General features: G+C 26.7%; 1 protein-coding gene across 1 annotated transcript in view; it reads left to right on the plus strand.

Moving 5' to 3' along the window:
• Window positions 1-13,385, plus strand: part of nAChRalpha3 (nicotinic Acetylcholine Receptor alpha3) — a 162,681-nt gene that overhangs the window by 105,921 nt on the left and 43,375 nt on the right. Inside the window, exon 4 of the mRNA XM_065506646.1 lies at window positions 734-849. Coding sequence (XP_065362718.1) covers window positions 734-849 — 116 coding nt within the window. The remainder of the gene's footprint in view (window positions 1-733; window positions 850-13,385) is intronic.

Below are 13,385 nucleotides of genomic sequence, written 5' to 3' on the forward strand. Positions count from 1 at the left end.
TGAAAGCGGAAGTTAATTGACCTCAAACGGCAACGTAAAAAGACATCTCACAGACAGTCCAATAACCGATTGATTTTAAACAAAACTTCCTCCCACAACTCTCCCATATATTACTTCTGGAGGGTAAAACCACTTTCTAAAGTGCAGTACAAAATAAACGTTTAAAGTCACTACACTATGGGTTACTTAGAGACACTTAGGTGACAATTGACTTCACGCTAGATTACCTGGGTTGTATAAAGTAACCAATTGAGTTCCCCTTCTCTACAAAGAGCACATACGTGTCAAATGACCCAAAAAATATAAATAGGAGACAACCATGTAATCAGACACTCACAAAACGTTTAAAGTGACTACACCCTAGATTACTTAGAGACACTTAGGTGGCAATTGACTTCACGCTAGGTTACCTGGGATATATAAAGTAATCAATAGACTTCCCTCTGCACTTTAAAGAGCACATACTTAACAAATGACCCAAAATATATCAATTAGTAACAATTTCTTTCTATAAGGTATACATTGACTACTAGCTTAACTGCTGGGCTATGAATGTGAGGGACAAATTGTGTGTGTTTATGTGAGTTTAATGGTAATTCCCTTTTTGTGTTTATTTCTTTTTTTATGACTTTTTATTTCTGCGTATCTTATTTTTTATTTTTATTTTTTTGTGTAACTTGTCTCTTATGGTCTTTTTTATTTATATTTTTTTATATAAATTTTTTTATTCCAGGTTGATTTACGCCATATTGATGAATTAAATGGTACAAATATTGTTGAAGTTGGTGTAGATTTATCAGAGTTTTATACATCCGTAGAATGGGATATTTTAGAAGTACCTGCAGTAAGGTAAGTTTCATAAAAAATTAATATATTTTTTAATATTTAATATTAAGGTATACAAATTATGGCATTCGTATGTTGTTTATAAATAAATTTTCAGAAAAAAATCCTTTAAATATAAATGTTAAAGTAATAAAAGAATACAACATTGTCAAAAGGTACTTTTCTAACAAATGATTTATTTAATTAATAAAAATTAAAAAAAGTACTAAACAAATATTTAACGAGTATTTGACACTAAAATGGAAGAAAATACTTTTTTACAACCGTTACAAGCAGCTGTTCTAGTTTGCTTGTATTATTCTTCAGAAAGTAGTTACTGAAAAGTACTTTTTCAAATATTTCCAGATAACACAAAAGTAGTTAAAAGCATGTAGCAAAAATTAAGTACTTTTTGGAAAAGTACTTTTTTTCAATTTTTGCCAAAACCAAAAACTTATTTTTTATGAAAATCATTTGTACACAGAAAAAACTATTTCTTAAACGGTTTCAATTCAAATATTTGTCACATATTGAACTGTTTTCAATTATTTCATAATTAAATCAAGTATTCATTTGCTCAAAAACAAAATTTCTTGATATTTTCTATTGAATTTTGAGTTTTGAATTTGATAATTTTGACAATTGCATATACAATTGTCGTTATTGGTTGAAATTTAAATACAAAAATTATTGAATAGATAATTTTCGTAATTGAAAACACATTTTTGTTATTTTTTGTGTTTCAATCATAGATAAATATACATGGAGCGGAAACTCTAATATCAAAGACCTAACTCAGTTGTCAAAAGCCTAAGTGGTGAGAATGTATTAGTAAGAAAAACTATGTGAAAACAAAAACAACACTCGTATGTGTGATTATTTTGAGTAATTTTTTTGTTTGATTTTTTTTCTAGTTTCCGCTCTATGTATATTTTCTCTATGGTTTCCATTACGAAAATTATCTATTCAATAATTTTTGTATTTAAAATTCAACCAATAACGAAAATTGTATATTCAATTGTCAAAATAATCAAATTCAAAACTCAAAATTCAATAGAAAATATCAAGAAATTTTGTTTTTGAGCAAATGAATACTTGATTTAATTATAAAATAATGGAAACCAGTTCAATATGGGATAAATGTTTGAATTGAAATATATTTTTTTCTGTGTAGCAAAAAAAAAATTCAAACCCAAAAACTTATTTTTTTTAAATTAATTTTTTATGAAATTGTTCTTGATAATTCTACTAGAAAGTACCTGTTTTCACATACATATATCCAAATAATCGAAATTACATAATCCATACTTTTAGAAACTTTTTTTCCAAATATTATTATTTTTACGAAGCTTTGCAAACTGCTACTAAAAAAGTACTTTTAAGAGGTACTTTGATTTTATCATTAATTTGAAACAAAAAAAAGTACTTTCTTTTAAATTATTTTTTTCAAATATTTCCAAATAAGCATTGAATAGAATAAAAAAAAAACGTAATTTTTGGAAAAGTATTTCTTATCTAAATTTTGCCATACAAATACTTTTTCAAATGGTAATTCAAAAAAGTACTTTTTGCTAATATTTCCAAGTTAAAATTGTTTACTGTATTTGAAGCAAAAAAAAATAAATTGGAAAAGTACCTACTTCTTTTGGCAAATTTAGCCAGAACAAAATGAAATTAAAATTAATACTTGGATTCAAATTATACCCTTTTACATTCTTGTCTCTTAAAAAAATAACGAAATTAGATTGAGCAGTAAATTGTTGCCAACCAAAATTAAAAATAAGTTTGACAGCTGACAGGTCAGGGTTATTATACGAGAGACCAACAAACGCGTTTTTATTGATGAACAATATTTCAATAAGTAATGAAAGGTTGACGACCACAGTATTAATCATATTTTCACCTTCATGGCTTGGTAATCATCAAAATTAACATATTGTTACGGTTTTACCTTTTAAAAACGGTGGTTTATTTGCTTTAAACAAACTTAATTCTTTTGATTGCAAATAATAGTTACAGCAATTGATTATTTAAATTTACACAATAATTTAAATAGTCACTCTCTTTTAGTACACCCACTTTAAAACCATCCGCTATAATGTACAAGAATACATTTAATGTTAAGTCAAACCGCGCCTAAATACACTGACTCTCCACAACTTGCTGTTACTATGTATATATACAGTGCCATCTTCTAGTGGTTTCATGAATTATCTATTTCTAGAGCTTTTAGCCGTTTTAATGTTAATCTTAGCAGCTTTAACAGTTAATGTTGTTATACTTATCAACAATGTTAATAACAGCGTGTTATCAACATTATTGATAAGTAGAAATTTCGAGCACTGAAAATCTTTATAAACATGATGGATGTTGCATGAATGTTATAGACCGTTAAATTAAAATCGTTAATGCAACTTTAGGGTTCAGAGAACTGTGTCGCGACATAATAACAAAAATGGATGATATTGATGTGGACGACATGTGGTTTATACTAAACGGTGTCGCATGCCACACAGCCGGTGAATCAATTTATTTACAGCATGAGACATATCCTGATCGTGTAGTCTCTCATTTTGGTATTCAGATTCACACTAGATCACATGATTGGATTTCTTCTTAAGGTGTATTTTGAAGTTAAATGTCTATGCAAACCAGCCCACATTATCACAAAATAATCATGGAAATTGTTGATTAAATAGTGCGTATGTGCGTAAAGAACGCTGTGGAGCTCAAATGTCCACAAATACTGCTTTCTTTATTTTCCCGCCCATAACCTATTTTCCTAGTTCCAACATAATGCATTGCATGAGTAGGGATCATCCCCTGAGTGCTATATTTCATATATTTCTTTTCAAGTTTAATTGGGAACAGGTGCTAAATATGTAGTATGAAATGAAATTTAGAGTTTTTACTTCAACATAATAATAATTTTCTGTTTAATGCACAAAGCTTGTTTCTTTATCCATTAGTATTTAAATATGCTCTACGAGTACCTAATGAAACTTTCCTAGTTACATTCTACATTTTTACCAACTTCATTTTTTACAGCTTAGTTTTTGCCCCAAAAAAAAAACTTTTTAATAAACTAAAGGACAAGAATTTTAGCAAATATGATTAATTATACTACTTTTCATGTTTTAAGCTTAATTCATGTTTTTTTCTTTTTTATAAATGAAAATTTTTTTAACTTTTCCCTACTGCTTTAACAGAAACTTTAAATTACTTCGTTTTTTATCAGGCTTTAACAAAAGTTTCTTAGAGATTTATTACTTTTTCTATTATTATTTTTTTTATTATTAGCAAGAATTATTTCATTATCAGCAGTTTAAAGAACCGGAAAGAAATAAGAAAAAATTAAATTAAAGAAATTATTGAACCAATTTATATGTTTTGATGTCTTCCAGAAAATTTAAGCAAAATTTTGCCAAGAAATGTAACATAATTTGTTTTTACTACAATTTTTGTTTAGCTTTTTGTTATAAATAGCAACGTTTTTTTTCCAGCATTTCTTTTATTTTTTTATTTTGTTAAAGAATTGGCAGCAAAAATCTGTAACTGCCACCACGTACTCGTATTTCAATTGTTGTAAAGTCAGTTGTAGTTACAGTCAGTTCGCTTGATGTTGATGCCACAACGAGTGGCAGCAGTACAAGTGCTACATAGAAATATGGTCGGTTGCTAGTGTCTAGTTGGTTGGCTGTCACTTTGTTGTTGTTGCTGTTCTTTTCACGACAATTAGTTGATGTGTCACGTAGTTGCCATCATTTATGCTTGACGCTAGAGATAATCTAGCTTCCGTTGTACTCGTATTTACTTCCGTTTACTCCTGTTGTTGCTGTCGGGTTTTTTGTTGTTCTTGTTTAATTTTTTATAGATATACACCATTTTTTTTTTAATTTTTATTTTTTGTATTTTTTTATTTAGCTTTAGTGTTGACTATTAGGTCTACAAAAATAACAAAAGACAAGCAGCTATAAGGAAAGGCATTAAACTATGAACCAAAGATTGTCAGTGGGGAGTGTCATTTTTATTACCATTTTGGGGGAAATTTCATATTAAATTTTAAGGCAATAAAGTGATTGTGCTTTTTTAAAAATCAATATTAAGTATTTTCCTAGAAACCAAGTTTTCAGCACCATGACCAATTTTTGATTTATGAAATTAGTACAGTGGGGAAACTCTCAATTCTAAGCAGAAATGTAGAGAAAAAGTACTTTTTTAAATTATTTCTGAAAATTTACTACATATTTGGCAAATGTGCTTTGTAATAAGTTAAAAAGTACTATTTGAAAAAGTACTTTATACTAGAATTTTATTGAGAAGGAAAAAACATTTTATTAGGATAGAATTATTTCAACAAAATTATCATCTTTGAATGGTACTTTTTTGAAATAGTACATTTTTAAAAAAATATACTATTTTGTAAAAGTACTTTTTTGAAATAGTTATTACTCTGAAATAGTTAGTACTTTTTTTTATTAAATAGTACTCAGTTTATATTTGAAGTACTATTTGAAAATGTACTTTATACTAGAATTTTATTGAGAAAGAAAAAAGTACTATTTTATAAAAGTACTTTTTTGAAATAGTTTATTTTTGAAAAATTATTTTTTTTAATATTTTGAAAAAAACTAGCTCTCATATGGGCAATTCCACGAGAATCGCTACCACGACTGAAAACACAAAAACCCTTGAAACTGTTTTTGAAGATGATTTGAATAGAAGAAAATAATAAAATGTTACTATATGAAAGTATTTAGATCATATTACAACATTTTAAAGACAAAAATAATAGTTTAAACTGATTATATTTAATTTTTTAATGCTCAAATTGCGGCGAAAACTAGGCTCCCAATTAGCTTGTAGTATGTAATGAATTTGACTCTTATTGTTTTTTGCTATTGTCAAATTGTTTATTGAAACCCAATCTATATTTTCCATTATTATACCCTTCAGCTTCGTGAGAAGGGTATATATAAGTTTGTCATTCCGTTTGTAATTTCTACATTTTTCATTTCCGACCCTATAAAGTATATATATTCTGGATCCTTATAGATAGCGGAGTCGATTAAGCCATGTCCGTCTGTCTGTCTGTCTGTCTGTCTGTCTGTCTGTCTGTCTGTCCGTCTGTCTGTCTGTCTGTCTGTCTGTCTGTTGAAATCAATTTTCTGAAGGCCCCAGATATCTCCGGGATCCAAATCTTCAACAATTCTGTCAGACATACTTTCGAGAATTTTGCTATTTAAAATCAGCAAAATCCGTCCATAAATAACGGAGATATGAGCAAAAATCCGAGACAACCTCTGAAAATTTCATCAAAAAACACAATGTATTGCATGCTTTGACAAAAAAACAACAAAACGTATGGTTGGATGTGCAAGCTATGCGTATTTTTTTTTTTTTTGTGTTTTGTTTCTTTTGGCGTTGTTGTTGTTTTTTATACAACTAAACGTTTGTTTGGTTGTGTGTTGGTTTTTTTGACAAAAAAAACAACAAAACGTATGTTTGGATGTGCGTATTTTGTTTTTTTTTTGTGTTTTGTTTCTTTTGGCGTTGTTGTTGTTTTTTATACAACTAAACTTTTGTTTGGTTGTGTGTTGGTTTTTTTGACAAAAAATCAACAAATCGTATGTTTGAATGTGCATGCTTTGCGTATTTTGTTTTTCTTTTGTGTTTTGTTTCTTTTGGCGTTGTTGTTGTTTTTTATACAATTAAACGTATGTTTGGATGTGTGTTGGTTTCATTGCCTTGCGTATTTTGTTTTTATACCCTTCAGCTTCGTGAGAAGGGTATATATAAGTTTGTCATTCCGTTTGTAATTTCTACATTTTTCATTTCCGACCCTATAAAGTATATATATTCTGGATCCTTATAGATAGCGGAGTCGATTAAGCCATGTCCGTCTGTCTGTCTGTCTGTCTGTCTGTCTGTCTGTCTGTCTGTCTGTCTGTCTGTCTGTCTGTCTGTCTGTCCGTCTGTCTGTCTGTCTGTCTGTTGAAATCAGTTTTCTGAAGACCCCAGATATCTTCGGGATCCAAATCTTCAATAATTCTGTCAGACATGCTTTCGAGAATTTTGCTATTTAAAATCAGCAAAATCGGTCCACAAATGGCTGAGATATGAGGAAAAAACCAAGACAACCTCGATTTTTGACCTATTTTTTACCTATATCTGGATTACTAAGACATTAATATAGACAATATGGATATCTAATGATAGATATTTCAAAGACATTTGCAACTACGTATATAAGACCATATTAAGTTGGACCTACAATGGGTCAAAATCGGGAAAAAAATTTTAACCCGAATTTAAAAAAAAAAAAAAATTTAAAAAACAAAAAATATTTTTTTTAAAATTTAAAAAAAAAATTTTAAAAAAACAATTTTTTTAAATTTAAAAAAAAATTTTAAAAAAATTTTTTTTTTTAAATTTAAAAAAAAAAATTTTAAATTTAAAAAAAAAAAAATTAAAATAACAATCGAAAAAAATTTTTTTCCAAAAAATTAAAAAAATGGAAAAAAAATTTAAATTTTGTTTACCTAAAAATATTTAAAAGTTTGAAGTATAATTTGGTGAAGGGTATATAAGATTCGGCACAGCCGAATATAGCACTCTTACTTGTTGTTTTTTCTTTTGGTGTTCTGTTTCGTTTGGCGTTGTTGTTGTTTTTTGTGTTCTTGATAAATTTAGGATGCTGTACGCTGAAAGTGGGCAATGTACATACATACCTATATACTTATTATAAAAAATAATAATGCATCCACAACAAAGGTGAAGGGTATATAAGATTCGGCATAGCCGAATATAGCACTCTTACTTGTTTTTTTTAGTTTTTGTATACATATATTTACAGAATATATATTGTTTTATTATAATAGAAAAATCTGTCACGTACGTATGTCACGTACGATATTAAATTTTATTTATTATAAAATCATCCAAAGATTGTTTTTATTTAAATATGACGGATTGTAAAGGAAAAATATTTCGTTTAGTGTACGAAATTAAAAGAAAACATAACGCCTCTCACGGTTCGAATATTTTCGCATATTTCTACATGTACCTCAAAATGAGTTCCGTTTTATGTCACGTACTATATACCCTTATTTCGCTTAATATTTTGGACAATAATATTTCGAAAGAACTTTTTATTATTTTAAAATATAGTACCCTCTGAATGGAACATAAAGACCAAATTATTTTTCAGATACTCTTATTTTTGCAAAATCTATTCCACTCTATAGGCGTACAAATGTCACGTACGATGATATGGAATTGCCCATATATTTATTGTACTTATTTTAAATAGTACATTCTTCAGAAAGTACTATTCGAAAAAAAAGTATTTTTTACAAAAATTAAACAACTATTGAAAAAAAAATATTTTAAAAAATAACTTCCATTTTTGAAATTGTAGGTTTTTAAAAAAGTACTATTCTACTTTTTTGAACCAGAAAATTTTTGAAACAGAACTTTTTTAATTTTTTTGGAAAATTACCTTTTACAAATAGTACTTCTTTTAAATAACACATTATTGAAAAAGTACTATTTGAAAAAAGTATTTTGTACTAAAATGTCTAAGAATGTTTTATTTACACTAAAATTTTATTGAGAATAAATTATTATTAAAAATAATTTCATTAAAAAAGTACTTTTTTGTAATAGTATATTTTTACAAAAAGAACTATTTCTATTTTTCTATTTTTGGAAAAAAGTACTATTTTCTAAAAGTAATTTTTTGAAACAGTATATTTTTGATAAAATTTTTTGGTCAAAATACCATATAAAAATAGTACTTTGCTAATAAGTACTTTTTACTAAAATCCTAAAAAAACTGTCATTGAGAACGAATCATTTTTGAAAAATTTACATTGTGGATTTGATTTTTGGAAAAAACAATATTTTGAAAGTGTACATTTTTGGTAAAGTAGTATTTTATGAAATAGCTATTTCTCTGAAATAGCGTATTTTTTAGAAAGAACCACTTTTTTGGTTTATTTCCTTTAAATAAACCGGATACTTTTGATTGCAAATAAAAGCCGTTTAGTAGTTTGGAAATTGTAACAACTCTTTATTTATTTAAAATGTACAACAACAGCAGAATTAAATAGTCACTCAATGTTTTTTTATACACGTTTATAAATTGCAGAAATACAGACACAATTTATAATGTACACAAATTTACTTGAAAAACACAAGACACTTTAAGGCACTCAGTTGATGTTTATTCGAAAAGCGTCTCTGATAAACTGACTAACGACTGCAACCTCTGCCACTATTTATAATACTGCCATCAGCACTCTAGATTGCTCTTTAACTGTCAAAGTTCGAATATTCTAGATCATACGCCATCTGTGGTGTACTTTCTACAATGTTCTTTAACTGAATATTCGAATTCAAACAGCGTTGCCAACTTAGGATCAATGGTCAACTGAAAGCTTTTATTTAATAATGCCCACATATATGTTACAGTTTGCTATTACAGCAATGTTATTTGAAAGCATTATGCTACTTTTAAATCAGTTCTTAAAATCGTTATATTTGAATTCAAGTACAATATTTTTATTAAAAAATAGCTTAAAACGTAGGGTATTTAAAAAAATTTACAATAAAAAAAATTTTGCCTGTTTCAAATACACCATTTCCAATTGTATTTCAGAATTTTCCAATTGTATTTCAGAATGTTTAATTTATACTTAAAAAGTTTCTAATTGTATTTCAGAATTTTCCAATTGTATTTCAAAAATTTCCATTTGTATTTCAGAAAATTCCATTGAATTTCAGAATTTTCCAATTGTATTTCAGAATTTTTAATTTATACTTAAAAAGTTTCTAATTGTATTTCAGAATTTTCCAATTGTATTTCAGAAATTTTCGTTTGTATTTCAGAAAATTCTAATAGCGATACCAAAGGAAAATTCTGAAATACAATTAGAAACTTTTTAAGTATAAATTAAACATTCTGAAATACAATTGGAAAATTCTGAAATACAATTGGAAATTTCTGAAATACAATTAGAAAATTCTGAAATATAATTGGAAATTTCTATTTTGGAAAAAATATTGTTGAAAAAGTACTTTTATGCCTGGCAATTTTATTAAATTACCGTTACCAAAATAATTTTCAAAACTGAAAAAATATCTAATCAAAAGCATGCATGCAAATGTTATTAAAATTCCAAGTTGTCTGCAAAGTTGTCACTTTAAATTTAAGACCAATTATGAACATTTATTTTATCTTGTCTTAAGCCACTGTCAATTTTGCATAATTTAATGCAAGCATTAAGCGTAATTTATTTTTGTAAAAGAAAACATTTCAAGTGAAATTAAAAGGAAAATTTAATAAATTCTTAAACAAACAAAACAATTTGCATAATTTCCGTTTGTTTATTTATTCATTGATTTAAGAAATTTGTCTTGGCTGAAACCTAACTAAAAAGAAATTTGAATTTAAAAAAATCTTTAATATTCCATAATAAATTTTGCTTTAAAAATCAAGAATTTTTGAACAATTGTATTAAATTTGAATTTGTATCTAGCTGTTTTGTACCTTTCACTTATAATTTCCTTTTGTTTGTTTGTTTATTATTTTAATAATTTCCAGCAATTATTTGTAGCAAAGAAATCTAAAATAAAAATCAGTAAAAAAAAACCCTGAAATAATTTCTTTAATCGTCAAGTGTGCTACAATTTGTATTGTATTTCTTTTTAATTTTAATACAATTTGTTATTTATTTTTTGTTATTTTCTTAGCTAAAGAATTTTAGTAGGCTTTTGGCAATATTTTTGTCCCTGCTTTGGCATTGAAAATTCAGTCGCTTTAAATAAACTAAAACACATAGAGATTCCAACAATTTTATTTATTTCTTTTATGTTTTGTTTTGCTCTTTGTTTGATGCCTTTTTGCTAAGAATAAAAATTTAGTTCAAAGATAGACCCCAATTGTAGTTCTTGTTGGCATTGACTTGACTTATATTTTAGACACTTTTTTTGTGTGTTTGTGTCTTTTTTCAACTTTTTTTTAGTGTGACAAAGGTTTGTGAAATCATTTTTTTTATATTTTTTATTTGACTACTACCATTACGCCTAGTATTTCTATGATTTCCACAGCTACACACCGCTATTTGTGAACATTTCCCTGCATACATGAATACACTCTTGATTTATTTATTATTATGTATTTGGTTGTGTGTTTTAGACAGAGTGTATGTTTGATTTTTATTTAGTTTTCTTCTTTTTCTACATAAATACATACCAATACATTTGGTTTTTCTATCTATTGCCAGTACTTTGGCTAGTTGGAAAAGGGAACAGTGGGTTAGGAGTTAGGAAAAGTTGGAAATTTTACTAAGTTGAAAAAAAATACATTAAAAAGTACTTTTTGAGAATATCTTTATTTAAATTGTACTTTTATCACAAACAATCACATTATCAAGTTTTACCTACTACTTTTCAAAAAGTACTTATATGAAACACGACTAAAAACAAATTTTTTAAAAATTAAATTCTTTATTCAAAATTACTTATGAAAACTATTTATCTATATATATAAAAGTGAATGTGTGTCTGTATGTATGTATGTTTATTATTATTAGTTTGGGATCTATAGACGGCTAAACGGCTGAACCGATTTGCTTGAAATTTTTACAGTATATTTATGTATGTCTGGAAGGAGCTATAGGCTACTTTTTGTTTTGAAATTTTAAGTGGGCGTGGTACCTCCCATACAAAGTTAATTTTTAAAATCAAATATTTAGGAAACTATAATAGCTATAGTCCTCAAATTTTGCATGAGCAATTCCACTGTTTGTTTAAATATTTGCGGCAAAATGGGAGTAGTAGCCACAGAGGGCGTGGCACCTCCCATATGATGATTATTTAAAAAATCTTATATATGGGATACAATAAGAGATAGAATCCATACATTTTGTACGGATATTCTACCATCAATTTTAATATTTAGGACAAGAATGGGCGGACTGAAATAGTGGGCGTGGCACTTCCCAAATAATCTAAATACTAAAATTCATATCTATCTGTATAATTGTAGTATGTAAAGCGTTCAAATGTTGTATGAACTACTTATTTAGGCCAAAAATGTGCAAAATAGCAATAGTGGGCGTGGCACCTCCCATAGATGTGATGAAAAATTATATATAGGGACAGCTATAGGAGCTATCAATATTAATATTTAGTACAGAAATGCGCGGACTACCAAAAATATTAAGTAAATGTTAAAATGTGTATGTATACATTTGAAACCCTTATATATATATAAAAGTCAATGTGTGTTTGTTTGTTTGTATGATTGTTTGCGTATTTGTAATGACACTCGACTTACAGTAAGGCACTTAATGAACAATCTAATCGGAGCGACCTTTATAACTGGGAATTATAACTTCGGAAATGCCATTTGATTTTACTCGATTGCAGTTTCCTATTTGCTTAGTATTTGCAATGATAATTGATAAAGCTCAACGTCAGTGTTTGCAAGTTTGCGGACTAAATCTAGAAAATCCATGTTTTTCACATGAACAGAAACTAATTTTAGATAGACTAAATATATTGTAAATCTTTACGGTACGGGTAGCGAAGCACACCGGGTTTTAGCTAGTTTTATATAAAATGTAGATTTATACAAATATACTTTTCTAAATCAAGCAAAACTAGATTTTTTGAAAGTACTTTTATGAACTACTGCTTTTTTATAAAGTACTTTTATGAAAACTACCCCTTTATAAAGTACATTTCTAAAATTAAATGTGTTTTTAACTTGATTTTATAATAAACTACTTTTTGAAAATATATTTGTTTAAAAGTATGATACTTTTTATTAACTACTTGTTTTAGAAAATTCTTTAAAAAAAGTACTTTTACGAAAATCTACCATTTCATAAAAAGTACTTTTATGAAAACTACTCTTGAAAAAGTGATTGTATAAAAAAGTACTTTTTTGAAAAATAATTTCATAAAAAAAATTTTCTTTGAAAAGTACTTTTATAAGAAACTACTTTTTTTTAAATTACTTTATTTTTTAGAAAATATTTTTATAAAAACGACTTTTTTAAAAGTACTTTTATGAAAAATTACATTTTAAAACGTACTTTTTCGAAATTATGAATTTATAAAAATTAAAAGTACTTATATCAAAAAATATTTTGTTTAAATCTACTTTTTTCTGAAGTAATTTTATAAATTTTAATTTTTTTAATAAGTAATTTTATAAACTACTTTTTTTTAAAAAAAAGTGCTTTTATGAAAAAGAATACTACTTAAAAATTCGATTTTTAAAAAAAGTACCTTTTAAAGAAGAGTTCGTTATTATTAAAAAAGTACTACATATTTAAAAAATTACGTTTTTTTAAAATGCTGACAGGTTCATTGAGAACGAATCATTTTTGCAAAATTTACATTTTTGGTTTGAATTCTGGAAAAAGTACTTTTTTGAAAGAGTAAATTTTTGGAAAAAGTAGTAAAAGTACTTTTTTGAAATGATACACTTTTGAAAAAGAATTACTTTCAATGTAAGAAACTACCTTATAGATACAGTACAGTTT

This window comes from Calliphora vicina, chromosome 4 (genome assembly GCF_958450345.1).
Source record: "Calliphora vicina chromosome 4, idCalVici1.1, whole genome shotgun sequence".
Taxonomy (NCBI): Eukaryota; Metazoa; Arthropoda; class Insecta; order Diptera; family Calliphoridae; genus Calliphora; species Calliphora vicina.